The sequence below is a fragment of the Platalea leucorodia genome (assembly GCF_965183815.1).
Source record: "Platalea leucorodia genome assembly, chromosome: 16".
In the NCBI taxonomy this organism is placed as follows: Eukaryota; Metazoa; Chordata; class Aves; order Pelecaniformes; family Threskiornithidae; genus Platalea; species Platalea leucorodia.
The window spans coordinates 5,604,874-5,626,757 of record NC_138838.1 but is presented as its reverse complement, the minus strand read 5'-3'; the positions used below and the strand labels follow the sequence as shown (position 1 = coordinate 5,626,757).

At 40.4% G+C, this 21,884-nt stretch overlaps 1 protein-coding gene across 5 annotated transcripts in view; it reads right to left on the bottom strand.

Annotated features, from left to right (window-relative positions):
* CUX1 (cut like homeobox 1) overlaps window positions 1-21,884 on the bottom strand; it is a 282,207-nt gene that overhangs the window by 68,488 nt on the left and 191,835 nt on the right. For 2 of the 5 annotated variants that reach the window (XM_082328020.1, XM_082328021.1), the window contains exons 11-18: window positions 20,166-20,354; window positions 14,411-14,469; window positions 9,378-9,426; window positions 8,249-8,345; window positions 6,488-7,159; window positions 5,422-5,487; window positions 3,968-4,069; window positions 894-1,720 (exon numbers count right to left, since the gene is read on the bottom strand). In XM_082328020.1, coding sequence (XP_082184146.1) covers window positions 894-1,720; window positions 3,968-4,069; window positions 5,422-5,487; window positions 6,488-7,159; window positions 8,249-8,345; window positions 9,378-9,426; window positions 14,411-14,469; window positions 20,166-20,354 — 2,061 coding nt within the window. The remainder of the gene's footprint in view (window positions 1-893; window positions 1,721-3,967; window positions 4,070-5,421; window positions 5,488-6,487; window positions 7,160-8,248; window positions 8,346-9,377; window positions 9,427-14,410; window positions 14,470-20,165; window positions 20,355-21,884) is intronic. The other 3 variants (XM_082328023.1, XM_082328022.1, XM_082328024.1) reach the window with 3 other exon arrangements.

The window sequence follows — 21,884 nt, the reverse complement described above, 5'->3', positions numbered from 1 at the left end:
ACTTGCCTGGAATTCAGCACAGGTACAGGGGTTAAAAAATCATACTTAATGAAAGCTGCCATGGGATCTTTAATGACCCCAAGAGGTCAGGCTTTTCATTTTACATCTTAGTGAAAAGGTAATAGCGTGATGCCAGCTCCTATTATACTATTACATTGATCCAGTTCTTTATAGGAAGAAGAAACACCAGATGTCCACCACTTATAGCCTGGGAAGTGTGTTCTGGTGGTTGGGGACCCCCCCGAAATCCCACGCGTTCAATGCTTAGGGCCGACAACGTGAGAACTTCAGAAAGCCTTATCGTGCACTGCAGATCTGTAATCAAACATTGCTTAAAAATGTCTGAAAGCACACTAAGATAACCAAGCACCAGGTGTAAGAAATGACTGTGAATTCCTGACTTAAGACTAAGGAGAGGTAGGGGATTTTCCGTGTGTTTGTTTAAATACCCTTGTGCGCATTTCCAAATATTAAAGAAAAGGAAAAATGCTCTTGTGTCCATAATCTTCACTTATAACAAATTTAAGACTCTCCAGTCATGACAATGGTATTACTCAAATATTCCATGAATTCATTACATTAAGCATGAAATATTGAGTCTCAATAATGTTTGCTCCAGCTTTCAATGCTTCTAAACTTGGGGGCCTCATTTCTAATTACACGTGGCTGAAGCCAATCTTTGTATAAAAAGCTACACAATTCAGAAAACACAGGAGAACTAGTACTTTCCTTTGTGAGCTTATTTTTTTACATAGTTAACATACGAAGCAAAAACATTTTTCCATAAGACATATGTGGCATATCCCCCTCTGTTAAACTGAGCACCGTACCAACGAAAGGAGCACAACGCACATTCACAATACTGGTGTAACAAGATATAACCAGTTCTTTACCTTTTCCCCAAAGATCCTTTGGCAGATGCCATTCTTTGCTAGCTTTTCTTTGACCTGCCGCGTTAGCTCTATCGTATCCACTTCCTGGTACATATAAATCTCATACTGCTCGGGTGTCAGTGGAGGAACTGAAGGTTTGGATGGCTTTGACAAAGACACGATAGGGGATGAAGGGAGGGGGCTATTTTGTGGTGTCTCACTGCGACTTGCCCCAGTCATGCTCAATTCAGAACTCTGGGAGTACGGAGATTCAGCGTTTGGCCACTCTTTCCAATACTCTGAAGATGATGGTCCTTGGAGCTGGCTACGATCTGGCCTAGTCTGATTGCTGACCTTTTCTTTTCCACCACTGGCTTCCTCAACTTTTATATCTTCAGGAAGAGCTGTATTTCTTCTCTCATGCTGCACAGTATTCCACCAATGGTCCTTCCAAACACCACCACGTCCCAACTCATTTTTAACATGCCTCAACATACCCTGGGCAGAATCACTTATTCCATGAAGCTCTAAAACAGGTGCCTCCTGAGGCTCCTTTTTGAGCCCAGAGAGGTTCTGCAAGGCAGAGATACTGGAATCAGTGACAGATGAATGTTTCTTCAGGGATATGGCCAAAGGAGAATAGCTGGAAACCGAAGACATTGCAGGTGTAGATACTAGTTTGGGGGACAGGATAGAAATGTCAGCTTGAGATAAAGGTGGTGTTTTTAAGGCAGGTTCAAGGGCAGCCTGCTGTGCCTCCATTTCGCGTCGGGCTTGTTGCAGAATGGATCGAATAGCATCATCAGAATTGCCACTGCTAGATGCAGAAGGCGGCTGAGCCGGCTCAGCTATGAAAAACAACCAAAAGACTAAATGCAACAGAGGAATATGCTTTATATTCAACACGTGCTACTGTAAATATTTCCCTGTCAGAAAAAGGGCTGCAATACATTTCTGGATGGGAGGGAGGAGTTTTCACTAAGCAAAGATTTGCACTTTTCAAAATAAGGTAAGATTTCCAAAGTTCTTCACTGGAAAATTTTTATAGTTGCCAAAGTGCTGGACATCTGCACGCACAGACTCAACTGCAGAAGTCTAATACTACTTGCATGTTTTCCACCATTGTAAAAATTTTCAAATAAATGCCTTTGAAAATCAAGCCTTCTCCTCTTCCTCCCCCACCCCAAGTGCTCAATAACATTTTATAGTTCTATTTACAAAGTTATTTAACCTTTCATGTCTCTCTATCTCCACAAATGAATCGTAACACACACTCAAAACTGAACACAGCTGCATTCACCTGGACAGACTATTAATACCCTCTTACAATATAAATAGGGTGAGTCCTTTTAACTCCAGAAATACAACACACAAATTACAACAAAGTAAGAACTTTAGTAAGAGACTTCATTATTTCATTTAACAAGTTAAATATGCCCCTGCTTCCTGTTTTTTCTTGTTCCTTGGTCCCAGCCACTGAAATCAACAGCTCTACAAAAATCAGGCTGATGCCTAGCCATCACTCTGCCTTATCCAAAGACCTAGAATGGAGCCACGGGTGCCTTCAGAAGAGAGAACACCTAAATGCAGTATTTCAGTGGTGAACCAGGACTCGTGTGGCTGTGCTGCAGCAGTCAGGGATGAGCAGAGATTGGTACGTGGGTGTAGAATTATCTCTACAGAGCCAGGAGGTTTTTGCAGTGGCATCTGTTTCCATTTAAGTTAGTCTCCGCTGAGGTCCCCCCTGCTTGAAAACCAATTCCTCTCAAAGCTGCTCTACAAAGAATGGGGAAAGTGAAGCACTAGATAGTAACAGGGAACCCATACACTGCAGGAAGAGGCCTCAAAGTAAAATAGGATTTGAAACATGCTGTGTATTATTCTAGTAATATTATGCCTCATCTGAATACATTTCTGCATTTGCCTCCCTACATTCCTCCCTGTCATACACTATAAAATATGTGAAAGGCTAAGGAATGGGAAAAAAGACAGTGGGACCATCTCTTCTGTTTTATCTACTGGTTTCATAGGGAGTTTTGAGGCTGGATTAATATTTGAAAGGAAGTCTGAGATTCTCAGTTGAAACATGCTACTGAACAACGTGCTTGCAGTTTCCTGCACACAGCCCACATTTTTCTCTATGTAATCATTACTTGTATAAAGTCATATTATTCAAATCGTGTATTAACTAGTCTTTTATATTTTGCCATGAGATTAGCTTAGTTTTCATTTAAAAGACAACTATCCAAAACTGTGAAACAGTATTTACTTTAGAAAACGAAACAGAAGTAATGCACAGTACTCTCTACTTCAGCATTAGCCCTTTAGCAGTGCTGGAAAGTTGGGAGGACTATGGATTAGACAGAAACGTTAACTACACGACAGCATACAATGAGAAATTAAACGTATCTCGGGCTAAGATGTTAAACTAATGATGGCTTTGGGAAAGGATATGCTTTTTGGATTTGCCAGTTCATTCACTAAATACATTCCGTATCCAAAAATAAAGTCATATAAAAGTTAGAACTGAGTTTGCCTATATTAGAATTTCAGTACATGATGTCCACAGTACGATGGTACTATGTGACTGGTAATTGCTGGCTAGATCATGACCTTCACCCCGACAAAGCCGTTCGGTTCCCTCTCGCATGCAGTTGTGCCCCTGGGGCCTGAGTTAGACAGAAGACAAGAGAAAGCAGGAGCCATTCCCTTTTCAAGGAGCAAAGTGGTAGAAGAAAGGATTTGGTAGGTTCGTCCTGCAGAGTGACTGCCTGCAGGTCTGGAGTGGCGTAAATGCGGCAGAGCTCTGCACTTGAGAAAAAAGGTGTTTAGAAATCTCCCAGTGTCGCTCCCCTGAGAGCAGGGCAGAGCAGAGCAGGCAGAGCACTGAGCAGAGACCCCGCCAAGCTGCGACACGTGTAACCTTAACTTGGGCTGCCTTATAAACAGAAATAACACCACTAAAAAAAAAAAAAAAAGTTCTTCAAACCTACATTCAAGGTTTTAAGAATATAATTAACTGACCAGAAAGCTCATGGTAATTGTTTTAATTAAATTCTGAAATAAAAGGAGCAAGAGACAAAATGAGACCGTACCTGTTTTCTGTACTTGCAGCTCCCTTTTGGCTTGTTCGAGAATGGATTTGATGGCTTCATCAGAGCCAGTCTCTGTGGTTCGGATTCTTGTGGTTATATTACCTGAAGAGGAAAACAAAACTAATGACACCAGGAAAACTTTTATTTGTTTAGCTGTTTTTTTAACACAAAGACAGGCAACATATACTGATATACCACCAGCATGACCTGATGGAAGTTTACATAGGACCTTTACCAACATTTACAACACCAAGAACATACTTAATAAAGAAAAATATCCTCGCTGTGCAAAAGCCTGCCCGCTAGCTGCACTGGCACGATGCGAACACTGACATCATCAGAGGAAGAACTAGGTGGTCAGATATTCCTTGTCCAGGATAACACATATAGGTCTATTTTTTTCCTTTTCTTTGTTTTGGAGGGGGAGAGGAAACAGAAGGGTAAAGAACCAGAGGGGAAAGGAAGACAGCTAAAAACATAAGATCAGGAATCACCTTAAAAATTGCATCAGCTGCTAGGCAAGGTAGGATGAGTATACATTCAGCCCAAAACAGAATTAAAAAGTAACTAGATAAAAATAATTTTTAACTTTCTAGAGGTTAATACATGAAGAGAAACAGTCATTTAAGCGCAGATACCATTTGAAGTACTCTCCAGCTAAGAGCTATTACTTGCTTGTTTGGTTTTGTGTTTTTTAACCACTAAGGGGAAGAAGAGGAGGGAAAACTATGACTGTGAATGCTACTGCACTTAACTGCATTTTTCATTACGAGATTATCATTTGTAAGGGAGCTAGATAATTTGTGACTGGGGTCAAAACAACTACAGAGTTTTGGGGTACCTGTTTTTGCTTTTTCTTCTTCATCTTGTCTCACTAAAAAAAAATTCTGCAACTGATCTATAATGAAATGTTTGTACTTCCTCTTCAGTGACAATTTATTGATCTGATGTTCACTTATCTTGTTGTCTTTTTCATACACCGTATTGAAGTAAGTATCACACTAATTTAACAGCGTATTAAAGTGTATTTGTCAACATAAGCCCCATGAGAAGAAAGAAGTAAATCTAGAGCAGAAGCTCTATCCGATTGATGTTGGATTATATGTAATTGTGCAACTTTCTCCCTCCAAAATCACAAAAATAGCAAAGAGAGCATTTCAATAGATCTGATGATTTTATAAAGCCACTTCTATCACTTATCTCTTTTGATCTGCGTACGCAGTGATGTTGGGAGTGGAAAAAGTATCCAAACAGGGTTACGTTAGTACAGCAGCAGCAGAATTAGAAAAAGCAAAGTGTTCGTCTAACCCATGGTTTGTTTTATACTTACTGTCTGTTTTTCTATCAGATTCCAGGCCAGAATCAAACTGCACAGTTTTAAGGAAACACACAGCTAAAGCACACTCCACTTCCTAGGTATTGACTGCAAAGAAAAACACCTGCCTGTGACGTACCTTCAGACCCATTTCTTCGTTTCGGTACTTCCTGAAATAGTCTGTTCAGGTTCTGGCCTGGATTCTCTGTTGAAAAACAAGTTTGGTAAGAACAAAACAATCAGGGGATGGTTGCTCTGACATCACGGGCTGTGTGACATGAGAAGCTAGCAGCCTGTCTCTGAACGCGAGGGTTCGAGCTGTCCTCGCCCCCTCGAGCCTTTGTCTGAGCGCTGGAGGAGCTGGCTACTTTGGAAGAAGCAAGGCTGGCTGATTTGTTAATAAAGATTACAGCTACGTTCGGAAAGGAGATTAGACAGATATAAATAAATGTCTAGAGATACCAAAAATGAAGAGGTTAAAGATGGGCAGATAATCCCCTCAAGTACAATCATCAAAAGGAAGAACAGATTATAAATCTAACAGTGTGCACTTTCAATTAAACAAAATGTAGGAAAATCCTGCCTGTCCTTTCCAATATTTCTTGACTGTAAACAACTTACTTTTCAGTTTCTCTAAATGTAAATCTCAGTCTTCGCTTAAGATGAATCACAATGAAACGCATGTTATTTCTTAAAACCACTGCCTTAAATATGCAAAGCTGCTTTAAATTAGGATTGTTTTTTAATTACTCATCTCATGCATCACCTATGATATTTTGTCAAAACACTTTGGGGGGGGGGGAAAAAAATCACACAAGACACAACAGAAGTCTGGTCTCAATAAACAACCCCAAATAAAAATTTTCATGTATTTCTGAGGGGCGATACCCTTAGTAGCTACTGACCCTTTTCACTCTGTATTTAGCTCTGACATGGAGCTATTGGGAAGTGAGGGATGTAAGTGTCCCTGCTGCTTGCCCCTGCTGACACACACAAGTCAGCGGCTAAAAAAAGCATAAGCAAAGATACTAACCTGCTTAAGTGCTGAAAAGCAGAGTTAGAAAGCTGTACTTTCTGTACCTGACATCTGATTCGGGTGAAAACAGCAGCAACGCACAAACGGCCCCGTACAGGCAAGCTTCCAATTTTTAACATTTGTAACTAACAAGAAAATAAGGCAAGACCCTCGGCCGGCGAGCGCTTACCTCGTTGTCTACCCTGGATGCTGCGAAGAGCCAAGATGTTCTGCTCGTCCGAGAGGAACTGCTTCATCTTATGAAATGGCTCCTTGCCTCTCACAGTCAGTTTATTCCATGGCTTTGGCCGGGCTAGTATCTCACTCACAGACCCTTGCGACAGTCCCAACACATAATGTCCAAATATCCGCTGTCCAATATTGTGCTTGATCAATTGCTCTTTCACCTGACGTGCAATTTCGGCTGTGTCTATCTCCTCGCCTTCAGAGATGCTCCCAGCACTTTCTGACTGGCTGGGAGACGGGGCCATGCCATTTACGTCCGGACTTTGTTGTAATGGACTTTGGGAAGATATGGAGTTTGTGCTGTAAGGACCTGTTGAAAAAATCATGCTTGTGCTTCCTGCTTCCTGCATTGCCTTGGAGTAGAAGGACTGCATTAGCTGTCGCTGGAGGAGAGAGTTTAGTGCAAATTTTCCTGTGGAGGCCAGGGGTAAGCTGGGGCTCGCCAGGGATGAGCTGAAAAAGTCTTGACTTAAACCCGTTGGTGAGAACTGGTGTGTACCATTAGTATTGGAAGCCTGCTCCCCCGCGTTGCGGAGCAACTGAGAAGGAGGGGAGGCCGGCAAGGTTGCAGGACGCTGACTCTCAGGCTGGTCTTTCCCTTTTCTCCTGGCTGACCCTACAAGGAAGGTCAAACATAATGCATTATGGGGGATCAAAGAGGGAAAAACCAAGATAAAAAAATGCAAAGTTTGCCCCGCAAAGGGAAAAAGTGCAGATTTACAAGGGCCAATGAAGTGGCGGTGGGATTTTTGTTTTCATTTTGTTTTTGGTTTGTTTTCTTTTTTTTTTTTCCATAATTGAAATTTTAATAAGCCAAACAAGGCCCCCAAAACAAACAACATGCATTTCATGTTTGCACCTTTCTTGTATGTTGCAGCCTGGAGAATCCCCCTTACAAACATTAAAACTAGAACAATTACATGAAGTGCAATTATACATTTAAAATAAATGCAGTTACAGACAGCAAGTCTCTTTGTTGTCTATCATTCAAGACATTACTCATTGGACCTGACTGAACCCAAATGCAGCAAACATTTACATTTTGGAACAAACCAATTTGAATAAAGGAATCACCATTAGGTGGATGCACCAAGATCACTCAGTTAAAGTCATAAAACGCTTCAGAATTCAGTAATCCCAGGGCCAGTGGCAACTTTTAACTTTCTTCCAGCTGCAAAAACCGTAAGCATTCAAGTATCTGGAAATTCCATGACTTGCCATTTAAAAAATGTGCACACAAGATGTAAAAAGCCCACATTAGGAAAGCTAAACGGCAAACACACTTTGCTGAAAAGAAAGTACTTTGTTTTTCCAAACTGACCTGCTGGTAGTATATCTAAGTGTATCAGACAGGAAGATTATTGTGTTCTACATGCAAACATTTTGCGTAACATTGTGTGTGGGGGAAGAGACTTCTGGTGCCACGGATGAATTTGTTCCCAAAACAGAAGACCGCCTCAAACGCTACCACTTGGTACATCTCGTAATGCCTCTCTTTCCTAACCTTTAAAGACTCTCTGAGGTCTCCAAGTTTTATTTTATTATCCAGCCTATAAAACTCCAGAAATCAAACATTATTCAGTGTTCCTGTTGCCTCTTAGTCTTTCTGCCATGCATTAGCTCAGACATTCATCTCTCACTCAGCCCTCCCTCCCTTTACAAGACAGCGAACAAACCAGAATAGCTGAAAATCGTGTCAACCTACCACTCAGGTCACTATTTGTGATACGCAGCGTGGCGTTCTCAGACTGCAAGGAGCGGTTCTTCTCCAGCAGCAGCACCTCCAGCGGTTTAGATGCATCCTAAAGAAAATCAAAGTGAGAGGTTTGTTTCTAAAAGCATTAAGAGTCTCACTCAGGCACTAAAAAGGATTTCAGAAGAAGAAAACAAGTGCTCATCTCTGCTATGAACGCAGCTAGGGAATTCACCATGCATATATTTGCAGAAATCACTCGGTGCTCCTACATGAGCCATAGAAGACATTCACTGTTTAATTTTCATTGTAAATCATTCATCAATTCTGCATTATTTTGAAATGTGTAACGGAACATTTTCTTAATCCTACTTATTTTAAAATGGTACTGGCAAGCCTTCAATCTAAGAGCTGTAGACTTCTTTTAATCTGATTAAAATAGGAGTTAAGATTATATTATTTCTTCTAGGTCAACTGACCCAAGTTAAGCATTTCCTAGAAATGCTGTGTTTCAGCATAAACAGTTTGTTCAAAAATAAAATCAGTCACAGAAACCTGCCATCTACCTTCCACTAAATATCTAACCCTTGATCATTACAAAACATACTGAAAATTAATCCCAGTATATTGATATTCAGTTCAGATTTCAGAAGCAGGAATTTAATTCATAACCTTTAAACTTAAGTAAGATTAATTTGCTGGAACAGCAGAGCTTTCTCCTGCTTTCTCAGTACTCAAAGGTTTGTTTTCTTTTGTGAACATTATTTTCAAGGCTAACAAAGACTTAAAAATGCTAAAATCCTTGCTCAGCGTACTGTCAGTACAAGAACATGCACATCTCAGCGTAGCTGTACACTGACTCTAGTATCTTCAAAAGACTCAACTTCACAACACTATGGTTATCCACTCCAGCACAGCTGAAACGTCACTCTTTGTCCTTGACCAGTTAAAAGAAATTAATAGGCAAAAAATGTTCAGTTCAGCTTTTTCATAAGAAAACATCAGGAAAACAATGATCAACCCATATGTCTCAACATCAACAGGAAATTCTCCATGCCATCACCAACAAATTGCAAGACAAAATTTTTGTTAATTAACTGAACTGCTGAAGTAATTAAGAAAACAAAAGTATGTTCAGTACCTGCGCACCAGAGCTTTCAGATGGTGCAAACTCCATGGATTTCAATATACTGTGGAAGGCAGAAAAAAAATTATTTTCTATTTCTTCTTTTCATAACAACTGCACTAATGAGCATTAACATTATTATTTCCTACTCTCCAGCAACACTACAAGTGATAACAACTTTCCTTGCAGTAACACAGACTCATAATGAATATAGAACAACTATTCAAACTAGTTATTGGATAAGAAAATTTTCTCGAGCGTCATCTAAATCATTCCATATGCAATCCCACCAGGCCAGTTTAAAGCGTAAATTTAAAGGTTAATAAGGATATAACATTTTAAGCTGTCAGAAGCGATATAAATTTATCTGTGAAGCTTGAAGGGAATGAAAAAGTTGTAGCAAAGCAACAAAACAGGGGAATCACCACCACAGTTACAGTACTTTATATAATATACACCAGCTCACATATCAAGGAAAATATGCACAAATAATCTTCCCAACCAAGACACTACAGGCTAAAAGGCAGTTTTTCATTTTAATAACCTCCTAGTTCTATGGCAAGGGGAAGACACAATGGCACAATATTTCTTAAGAAATATGAAAGATCCAAATATTTATAAGTACATTAAGAGAAGAATCTGATAGTCTCATTGTCAATATTTTATATAAATACTGAGCGGTCAAAGGATGTCTCCCTTCAAAGTCTTTCATTTAAAGTTGTATCGTCTGGCAAACGAGAATCTTACAGGAATACAAACTTATTACTAGGCTTTGTCTTATAAATTTTTTTAAATAGGCCTGCTGCAGACAGGACGTTAAGTTCCTCAGACTGAAGCAATAAATGATTTCGGCTTCTCATTGTACAAAGACGACATTCATTTGTTGAAGAAAAATACATAAACAGATATAGATAGTGTTTATGCAGCATTTTTCATGTATAAAGCACCAGGAACTTTGTGAAGCAGGGAGAATATGTTTAACCATGTATTAAATGTGGAAACTGAGTCAAAAAAAGCAGGCGGCCAGTATTAACACGTAGGGACTCGTTCTGGATGCCACGAGGAGTCAGCCAGGCACCCAGCACTCATCAACTCCTGCGACCATGTGGCGTCCAGCTCCTCTATAAATCTGTCCATCCATTAGTCCGGAATTAGATGTCCAGTAAGTGGCACTCCGGAAATCAGTGGCCTCAGTGACTCATTCAAGATCACACAAAGTCATAGCAAATCCAAGAAAAAAAAAAAGTCATTCCGAGACAGAAACCTCATGTATTTTGCATCTGTGCCTACTCACTGCATACAGCGTTAATTCTGACAGGCACGCCTACAAATACAATAATGAATAAAATCACAAAATTCTGGCCATCGTTTTTATCATACGGCATCATTGGATGACACCTCTCGCCAGCAGAAATCGCTGTAGATTACAGCCATCATCCAATGCACAAGCACATAAAGTAACGCTGTTAAGACTCTGCTTTAAGTGGGCACAGCAGCTCACCCACATGCAAAAGTGCCTCTTTCCTGCTACTAATGGAGTCATGCCAGTGAAGGAGAGAGGTTGTGCATTAACGGCTCGAGTTCTTAAAGGTTCTGACATTATATTGACTTGACAGGCAGATATATGCAGGCATATATACAGGTTGCTAATCACTGCTGAAAGCAAGTGTTCCTTGGGACACCTCTTCAGGGGCACAGCTCTGGCTACCAGGACTCCAAGGTGCTGGGGGAGATAAATATACAGAGACTCATCTAGGGAAAAGCCCGGTCACTGGTAGGTAACTTTTCATCCTCCCATGGATTCTGCAGGGTACAGCCTCTGAAAGGACAGCAAGTAGTAATGTATGTCCTCATGACGGTCAAATAAGGAGACCTATCTGAACGTAAAAAAACCCAATTTGTAATAGCAAATTATGATGTGGCAAACTTCCCGTGGCAAATCACAGGTGTTTCTCCCATTTCAGTTCAGATCAGCAGTACCCTTGCGACGCAGGTCTCCCAGTAATCCCCACTTACCACACTTCGGTTTGCCATGCAGAGCAGTCCTGGAGCATTATCAACTGCGTTCCTTCTGGGTGAGACTAAACCAAAAGAAGCTGCACGCTCTCGAAGGAGCGGTTGGGATGTGCTCTGACCTCTACCGTGCTGCCTACAGAACCAGACTGGAACCAGTCGGAAGCGCAAAATAAGCCTGAACGTTATTTAGTGTGTTTATCAGGTTCTCCGCACCAAAAGTCTGGCTTTGAAGCCCTGATCGTGTTGTGCCCTCCGCTTGCATAGGCTGGTCTACCAATATGTTTTGGTTCCGAGCATCTGCTGCCAGCTGGGACCTTCAAAAAGGATCCTGAACCTTGCAGCAGCTGCATTTTTCAGCGAGCTTGGAGCAGGCATGTGTATTTAAAACTCGGCTGGAAACTTACTGACCCTGCCTACTTAAAGTGGATTCTTTGCTACCTGAAATAGCCCTCTGGCAATTTCACAGGTAATTTCCTATACACTTAGAACCCAAAATATACTAAAAACCAAGTTGATGGTATCTCAAATTGCCCGTGGAGGAATATTCACTACAGCAGGTTCATTTTTTCAAAAAATGTAAAAGTTAAACTTATCAAAAATGACTCTCCAAATGTGTCACAAAAGAGACGTTTTCCTCAGGAATATGAAGAAAGCAAAATGTTTCCCCTTTGGATTCCAGGAATATCTTTGCCCATGAGATCTCAACTCAATCTGCTGCTCAAGATCAGTTATCTGCTTTTTAAAGCAATGATCTTGTGACTTGAATCTGCACATCTAAGACTACTTGAAAGATCTTGCTCTAAAGCAAAGTGTGCATTGAGACAGCTCGACTTTCTGTTCGTATGATCCCAACTGCAAAGGCAGGAGGGTTAGCACTGTCGTATTACTCGAGAGGGAACTGAAAGGACACAGAGAGCTCTCAGATCTTAAAAATAGGTTTAGAAGCCATTTGGCACAAAAGCCAATACAGAAAGCAAGGAAACCTCCCATCCCAGATCTTGACGTGGACCTAGTTAAGTTCCTCCAAGGTTAGAAGTTGGCTGATACTGAGATCCCTCAGCCTAGAATGCCTCTAAGGCATCCTTGAGAGGATTAAGGAAAGTACATCAGTGCCAAAACAACTGAGAAGTTTATGCTCTTTCTTCCTTACTGACAAGATATCACTTTTCTTGGTGCATATGTGCGTTATAAGCAGCTCATTTTTGTCAGTGTTTCAGGGCACAAGGGCAGGCACAGTAGGATTCAGTCTAAGGGATACCAGATTTACAGCAACAGACTTTTCAGAGTTTCACTTCAGATCAGGCTGTCACTCTCAGGTGATGTACATTTAGATTTTGGCACATCTTTTGCACCAAATGGGAGCAGAGAGGGTGGCGTGAATGAGCTGCTGTGACGACGAAGCATTGCAAACATCTTCAGAGCTCTCACAGAGGGTCTTAACCCCCCACACCATCCAGCAGGATGGCGCATGGACCCCAGGCCACCTACAAGCTAGCTGGCTGTTCCTCCAAAGTCAGCCTGCCCAGATAAAAAATGTTACCCGCAAATTAGGCGATATAAAAGCTGTAACAGCCAGGAAAACAGAGTTAATTACTCGCACCCAACAAAGGCCACTTCCAGGAGATTCTCCCATCTATTTCACTGCAGGCTCATCTCGAAATAACAGGAACACGCAGAAGCACCATATGAATACTCCTGTGTCATGGCTTCTCCTGGACCTCTTATCTGCCTTCCCATCCCTCCCCTCATATAAGTCAGTGTTGTAAAAAAGAAAAAAAAAAAAAAAAAAAAAGAAAAAGGCATTACCACCAGGAATATAGGGATCTAAATAAGTTTTGTATCTAAAATAAAGGTATTAAACCAGGTAGGATTTAAAACTCATTCGGTGTTTTGGCACATTCACATTTAGTAACTCACATTAGCAAATTGGAAAGGTTGTGGCCTAACTCCTATTCACGACTTTACATATGAGGGCATAAACCAGCTGAAATCTGTAGCCCAGTTTCCTTAACTCAGGAGAGAACACGGACGTATTTACCCGTATCACTAAAATGATGACCCTTTTTTGAGACCAGTTAATATCCAGCTATAATGACCAAAGAAATGGTCAACTCATTTCACTTGACTGAAACTATATACCTACATCAGGGTGTGCTGCAGCTGGCAGTGAACCAGAACCGCAGCCAGCGTGGCTTGAATATAATAGCACCAGGGGCTGGGCAGTCATTGGGCTTGCAAAACCAAACCTGCTTTCCATATTCTCAAGGGATGTGTAAACAAAAGCACGTGACTACCAGCCTCATCTGAAATACCTCATTAAACAAGGTAACATTTTTTCAGTCTTCTTAAAATACACACAAAAATGCCAGAATGATGAAAGAAGAGATGGAGTTTCTTGCAGTTATTTAAACCTTGACACTAAACATATTTCCAGTCAAAAAACTTCTCTTCTGAACCTGACAGTTTATCTTGTTATAGTTTAAAATGAGGCTCTTTTAAGTCTCTTAAAAAAAAATCCCTTGAAATAGGAAGAGGCTGTTTGTGGCTTTAGTTTAAAACCACAATATATTAGCAAAAATATACAGTGAAACAAGCTCAGCATTAAAATGGTAAAGTGCTGAACACTGGCTGGCAAAATCATAGAAAAGGTATTATGGCCAAAGGCCCTGCACTAAATTCTTGGTCCACATTACATTCAGCTGTTGGCTGGGGATTTTTAACGAGTGGTCCACCTAAAATACCACAGATTTTCAAACTTTTTACCCTTGGTGGATGATAGTTTTAGCACCTTTTCTTCATGGACACTTGAATTATTTGCCATTACAATACTCTGCTGCAACAAAAAGGAGTGCTCTCAGATACAGCAGTTGCACTGGTTCTAGATGCAATTTCTGCCAATATTCCCAATTTCTCCGTCTTTGTGGTTTTGACTGAATTCTTTATTGTTCCAAGAACACAGATTTGCGGCTTCATTTAACAAGCATTGTTAAACTAGAGTTTGTGAAAAAATTATGTAAGCATTTAACACTTACTTTAATTCTTTCTTAACCTCTTCATAATCAGCCTGTCCTTTCAGTTTTTCTTCCAGTTGCTTTAAAAGAAAGAACATGGATTTAATTATTTAGATTTTTTCTGCAGGCTTTCAAAATCATCTTTAAATTATTCCATATATACAGCAGCGCACAAGTGAGGGTTAATGACTCATACCTAATTTACATATATTAGAAAACAAACTATAACCAATTCAACGTAAACACAATTATACCTCACTCTTCCTTTGTTTACAGAGTGCCAAGCATTACAGAATTCAGTAGGTCCCAATTTGGCCATTTGCAATGTCACTGTCGTGTTCAATAAAGAGATCGGGGCAGAAGGTATTAAAAATGGGGCAACTGAAATTTTTATGAAACTGATAAATCGAGTAAATAAGCGGGATGCTTTGGCACATACTGTGTTCTTAATACGACAGTTCTTGATAACCTTATCTACATGAAAAAAGGACTGAAGAAGCTGTTGTTGACTGGAACGCTTTAGGCTTGTAAGACTTCTACAATGCCTCATGCCCAAACAAAACAGCTGTACCAAGTTGTTTTATAAGCATTACTTATTGCAATAACTAATATGATTACACACCGGAGATGAAGCATTGAGACCAACTCAGCAGGTCTTTTTGCTCAGGTCTGCCTGACCTGGGGCAGCCTCAATGGCTTCTCTTTGGTGTGAGGATGCCACAAACGTTGAAACAAACCTCCTAACACAATCCATAACGCAATGCCACACATTTGGACCTTACCCAAGAGCCCCTGCTCCCAACAACAGTGCTCATCACTACAGGATAAATGCTTCAGGAGGCCTAAAACATAGTGATACATAATTGATGCCGTTACGTTGGTTGCAGAAGCCACATGAATTTCCCACTAATAATTTCTTTGCTTAGTACAGGCACACCTGATCTAAGCAAAGAAAGAACTTACTGGCCTGCAACTTCCATGGTAAGTTCAGGCTACCTCTGCTTCACCTAATGTCTGGTGTTAAAATTGGCACAGAATCCCAAAGGTCACAGGAAACAAAAAACACACAAGGACGTACCACCCTCAAAGACAGAGCATCGACTTTGAAAAGGAAAGGAATATATGACACGAAAAAGAAAAATAGGGCTTTATGTCCAGGAGAGGCTGCCTTCAGTGGAGAAGTGAATTCAAAAAGATCCTACACCCACTCCTGGGCTGCTCCTTGAGCGCAGGAGGAAGGCAGGGAAGGGCTACTTTGAACTTGGATAATTGTAGCAAACCTGTTTAAAGTGCAGCCCCATGAAGTTCTGCACCAGCAGAGTTATGGGTGTGTGAACGGCAGGGCTAGGACAGACGAACAATTAGATGTGGGAACCTCTCACCCGTGCTGTCCTCCCGAGTAAGGCAGTGTGTAGGTATCACCCATCTCAAAGCTATCCAATGGGTACAAGCAGCAAACCTAAACACTGTGTAATACAGCGCCCACAGATAAGTGAGTCCATCATCTGAGCCATCTTAATAATTTAAATGAGGCTTCTTCAGATGGCAACAGCAGCATGATGGGGCTTTGTTGGACTTCCAGCTATTTTGCCATCTTTTAAAGGATTTCCTGTTGTGCCCTTTCCAGCTCACACATTGCTGAGATTTCTGCCTTGGCATTCGTATATATATTAAAAAGCAGCGACAAAGTGGACATCCATGTTATCAATACACGTCCCTCTTAAATTCCTCTTTCTGCTTTCTGATACCATAATCCACAATCCTTAGTCACTGCTGACAAGAGGCATCTCCTGGCAGTAATACATGAGCCCCTGCTCTGGCAGCTGCTCAACAAGCAACTCTTAAAGGATCACCACCACCGGCTGTTGCAGGAAAGCAGAAACTGTTGTTAAGTGTGGAATTTGCACTCTATGGGACATGGATGAAACAAGCAGCCTCTTAAAAGGTCTGGTGTCCTAGCATCCTCAGCCATCAGTAACTTGAGCAGTCATTAGGACTGTGTTAAAAAGAAAAAAAAAAACACGTCTATTTCAGCTAAAATTTTTTTTCACCTGGAATAAATACAAGGCAAGTTTTAGTCATTTCTTCTGACATGCCCTGCCTTATCAAATTCCAGTTACTAACTGGAATTATAGAGAGTACCAGCTTTGCTTTCTATAGCAGGCACAGTGCTACAGGTGTTTCGGCCCTGCTAAAAAACCCTATACTGATGTAATGAGGAAAGTCCTCGTTGATGTGACTAGGAAAATCCTACAAATATTAAAAGACACTTGAGGTTTTGATAACCTCCAACGTGTGTTGAAATCTCGTTATACAAATGTACTATGTAATCCCAGGGCCCGAGATGTCACTTCAGTTCTCCAAGGTTTAAGGAGGGCCAGCTACAACATGCCACAAGGTGAAGCAGCTTTCCAAGCTGCAGCTCGACACCAAGCAGAACAGAGTTTCTTCAACAAGGAATCCAGCTAGACTTTTTAATGCACCAGATCAGGCTCGGTAAGACTGGAGAGGGATCTTTAAATGAAGCCAGTGAGCCAGAGACTGCTCGGTACTGGGGAAGAGACTCAGCATCATGACTGACAGCTCTAAAACTCAATGCAGGCAACAAGAGGACCCTGCCGAACATCACGCGCCATCTTTCAGCTCTCCTTGGCCATGGCACTCTGCCGGCCGCTTCTGCTTTTTGCTGCTCTACAGCTTAAAGCAAAGAGAGGCTACAATTCACCTCTTCCTTAACTCTGTGACTCGTAAGATTTTTGTGTCTACAGCAGATTAGCTTTCACACTAGGGATAACTGGCTATTTACACTAGTCCTCAGTATAAAAAGTACTGGAATAAGTTTAAAACAAGCAATATCTTGGATTAATATATTAGTTACTTACGCAAGGATATGCTAAGAAAAAAGCCTTTTGTAGAAATGGATATAAAATACAGAAAAGCTAATGATTCCCATTTTAATGCAATCTATATTAAATGTAATTCTGTATAGGCATATGCTATACCCTGAAAGTATTTCTGGAAATTTTAAGTACAAAACACAGGGAAAAAAAAAAAAAGAAAAAAAAGATGTTGACAGAATGAAGCTGTTTTGGACTCTCAGGTACTTGTATGCTGTTATAGCAGTATGGCAACCAGCAATATTTTAATTTGAATTGTATAAAACACACATACATCCATCATTCCCAAGTACCTAGTACAGAGATTGTTGCTATGGAAAAGCTGCACCTAAATGTATACTTTACTAAACAATATAAACTAACAACTGAGAATGCAATGCCTGTATATAAGCAGACCATTTAGTCACTTGGCATCTTCCCAGTCAGTGACTGTTTTAAAATGTATTAATATGGTAATTGTCTCAAAGAACCCTGGAAAACGCACAGAACATGGTATAACAAAGGTTCAAGCTGTGAGACAACCTGAAGGAACTAGTATCTTGCACTAAATATCAACCTGGTTAATTCAGACAAAATATATTCTAATATCCTCCAACACACAAAAATGCAGGGAGGCAGAGGACAGAGGGAACGGACTGGTGGCATTCCTGCACACTAAATTTGCAAATATTCCGTGTTAAGGAATCGTCTTGCATTTGTTGTATGAATGAACCCATGTTAAGCATGGGCTGTATTAAGGGGCTTAAAACATCTAAAAAAAACCCCTTAGACTAATGGCATAGTTTAGTTTAGAGTGATAAACTAAAAAGCCCGTATTTAATTAACCCAGGTTATTTGATGTATCTCTCTGCTAACTAGCACTGTTGTATTTTAACTGGGTAGCAGGGAAGCTCTAACTCCCAGTAACAAAGGGTTAATATAATTATAGTTAGAAGAGTCTTGTTACTAGAGGACATGTTTTGATTATTAGATCAGATGAAGATAAAGAAGCAATAATTTTGGAAGTATTCCTGTATTGTTTCATTAAGTCATAGAGTATTAAAGAATTCCCCCAAGATATGATCTGAGAACATTGCTTTAATTTGTGAAACTGTGATTCATTTTTTGTGGAGGCAACCATTACAATCTCAGTTCTTTTAGAAGCAATTCCTCTATAATCAAACATGAGATCAACACATCACCACTGAGACTTGGTTCTTTGTACAACAGATCTCAGACACAGGTTTTCCCAGCACTTTGGGGTAAAAGTATGTATTTTGAAATATTTTTATAGTGCAACAAATAAGGTTACATAGGGTTGAAATGACTAAAACTTTATCAATAGAGTCACTGCATCAGACACTATCAACAGGAACCTAAATACAGAGCATTAGCCAGGCAAGCCTATGAGAAAATGGAAGGAGATTACTGAAATGAAAATCAAAGACTTGCTCTGTCATTTCTATGATCCTATTCCCTTTGAAGTTAATGGCTAAACTAATACTGACCTCACCAGGAACACGCTTTATTCCAAGAAAATCTGTCAAGTGCAAGGACTCAAGATATTTTCTACCAGGCTTTATGAAAAAATAAAGAAAAACCTGTAACATGGATGTAGCCAGCAAAATGTGTCCCTCAAAGCCAGGCCAGCTCCTTCCTCCCTCATTAACAGCGGTGCCCCCGTGGTGACAGATGGGCAGAGACTGATACTGTCAATATACGAACCCAATGTTTCCTTTGCTCTACTGAATTTTCATAGAAGTTGTGCAAGGCTGTCTTAAAACATGCAGCAAGCATACTGAATGCAACACTTCAGTTTTCATCCCTAACAGACATTTCTCCACATAAATTACGCTATACCAGAGCAAAACTAGTATCCGCTAAAAAATGTCAGAACAATTTGTAAGAGTTTCAATTGAACATTAAATCATTCTGATAGAGGAAAGCTACCCACGCCACAGTCGGAGCTAAGTGGGTACTATCGGCCTCCTGCTTTCAAAAAACTCTCAGACTATGAAACCTGCAAAACTATGAAGTCTTTAATGGAATAGATAAATTTATCTTGTTTACACTTTGAAGCTCATAGATGGTAGAACAACGAAAGAGACAGGAGTTACAGGAAACTGATTCATAACACATGTCAGGAAACATTTCTCATGCTTACTGATAGATCACAACCGTGTGGGCTAGTGCACAAAGAAAGTAAAGCTGCTGAAGCAAAGGGTAAAAGGGTCACTCACAAAATTGTTAGGTATTTCTTCTGGTTTTAGTGCAGTGCTACTGGTACGCAAATGAGTGTAGGACTGGACTGCTAATTATAAATGGGAATTACTGTGCAGCAAATATACAGTTAAAAAAACCAATTAAATGGTTATTAAGGCTAAAAAGCCTTCTCTCTGTGTCTTGATTTTACTTGTTTTTATGCTCTAAATGATACACTTTCCTTTTCCAGTGGAGAGAACTGGAGGGGGTAGCAGGTAAATTCAAAGATAGATCATAGCACAATAAACATTCCTGGCAAATCTGCAATAGCAATCACTGGAATGGGAATTAAAAGTTTTAAAATCTAAGAAGGATTTTCGGTGCCTTTTCAGTTCACCTATTTCACTACATATCCATGGGAAATATATCTTGGGTTTTGTTGGTGGTTTTAATTCTAAAGGTAGCCATGTTCTGCAAAAACAAATTTCAAAACAATGAGAACTAGGTGCATTCAATTTCACAAAACTGTGATCACTTAGAATAAAATGTCACAGAAATTAGAATTCAACATCATCCTGAAGAAGTCAATGGATTTTACGGTGCCTCTCAGAACCACAGAAAACTTACATCAGTAAAACCCAATATTGGTATGTCAGTTATATCCTTCGAAAGCTGCTGAGCACAGCACCCAGCCTTACTTTAAGTGTGCTGTTCTTGGCGGTCAGCTGCTGCTCCAGCTGTGAGATTTGGCTGCTGGAGTTCTCCCGCAGCTTGGTGAGGCTGCCCTGGAGTCTCTGGACATCTTCTACGAGCTGGGCGATTTCCCGCTCCTTCGCAGCCAGTTCTACTTCCAAGCTGGACCGTGTTAGCACCTCGATGGCCTGCTCCTAGTGTGAAAAAAAAGTATTAGACCACATAAATAAAAAAAGGCAACAAGCTTGAATTCAGGGCAGTTAGGTAAGGACCAGGCATGGCATCGGGTGGCATGAGAGACAGAAACAATTTCTGAATCTGGGACTGCCGTAATTGACTGCGTGAATCTGGAAGATGAACCTTTCTACTCCCCAGGACAGCTCTTTGGTAAAACAGGGATAATGGAGAGAACAGATTTCCCTGTTTCATAAGTGCACTGGAAAGATGCAGCCGTGAAAGCCAAATGATTCTATTTAAATCTATTTATTATTAATAGTCCAAATGCTTTGACAACTACGAAAATCTGTGCTTACAAAATACTAATCAGATAAAATATTCTGAAGTAATGGAGCAGAATTTCTTAATCAGGAACGGCAGAGTCATGTGCCTTTGGCTCTTCATATGCATACTGCACGTCTCAGGCAAAATTGTCAAAAATTGCCCCAAACTGCTGCTTCCAATGAACTTGCTCCTTGCATGAAAATTGTTCCCTGTTAACATTACTGCTAGCAACTAAAGCCTCTCCTCCATGGGCATGAAGACAGACGTGACAGCTGTAAGACAAGGCCATTTCTCCCTTTGGTCTCCACTTTCAGAAATTCCCTCTCCTAAATCAGGATCTTTCTTCTTCCAGTTTCCCACGGCTGCAAAATCTGTCCTCAAGTCTGAAACGGCCCCACTAGACCAATCTTCCAGTAGGACAAGCAATAACAGAGGACAGAGAAGTTAAGAAGAAGGTAGATCTATTCAGGAAAGATAATACAGACTAATTGTACCCTCTCTTTTGTCTCCTTTTGTGTTAAGAGATCAATAGCTATAACACACCGGAGAGCTCAGAACCTCTCTTCCATGAAGAACATAAGGAAATCCTTGTGCAGATCTGGGGAGCACGAGGCAGCCCAACGATGAATGCTGTTCCATTAAAAAGCCTAAAACGCGTCTTACAAAGGTTAATGGCTGTTCCTCAGAAAACACCAGTGAAGTAGGAAAGAATCCATTTACCAAGAGAGAGGCAATGATCGTAAGCATTATACCAAAGACCCTACAGCGAAAGAGCTGAAAATTCAACCCACCGATGCTGTCACCCAAGCACTTTCCTTACAATTCAAGATGACATTGCAGCAGATTGAAATATACTCCATAACCTCTTTTCTGGAAAATACAGGCACAACAAAATACCTTTTCCATACCTTCTAAACACTTAGCTTGATTCTCAGTGACTACATACCATTGTATCTCACAGAAAGCTGCATGTACGAACAGCAGTTAACAACGCTCTCCTATTACAGTGAATTATACTTTTAACTTGAAAAAACCTCTAATTTGCTTGCATGAAACATCACAAGTTGTATAATCATCTGCTGCTTGTGCCTATTGAGACTAGAATGTAGAGTCTGAAATAAGATAGATAATGATCATTTTCATCCTGCAGTAGTTGTCATATTAAATATAAATGAAGTGCAGAAGTACTATTAAATACAAGAAAGACCTAATGTTAAAATAAT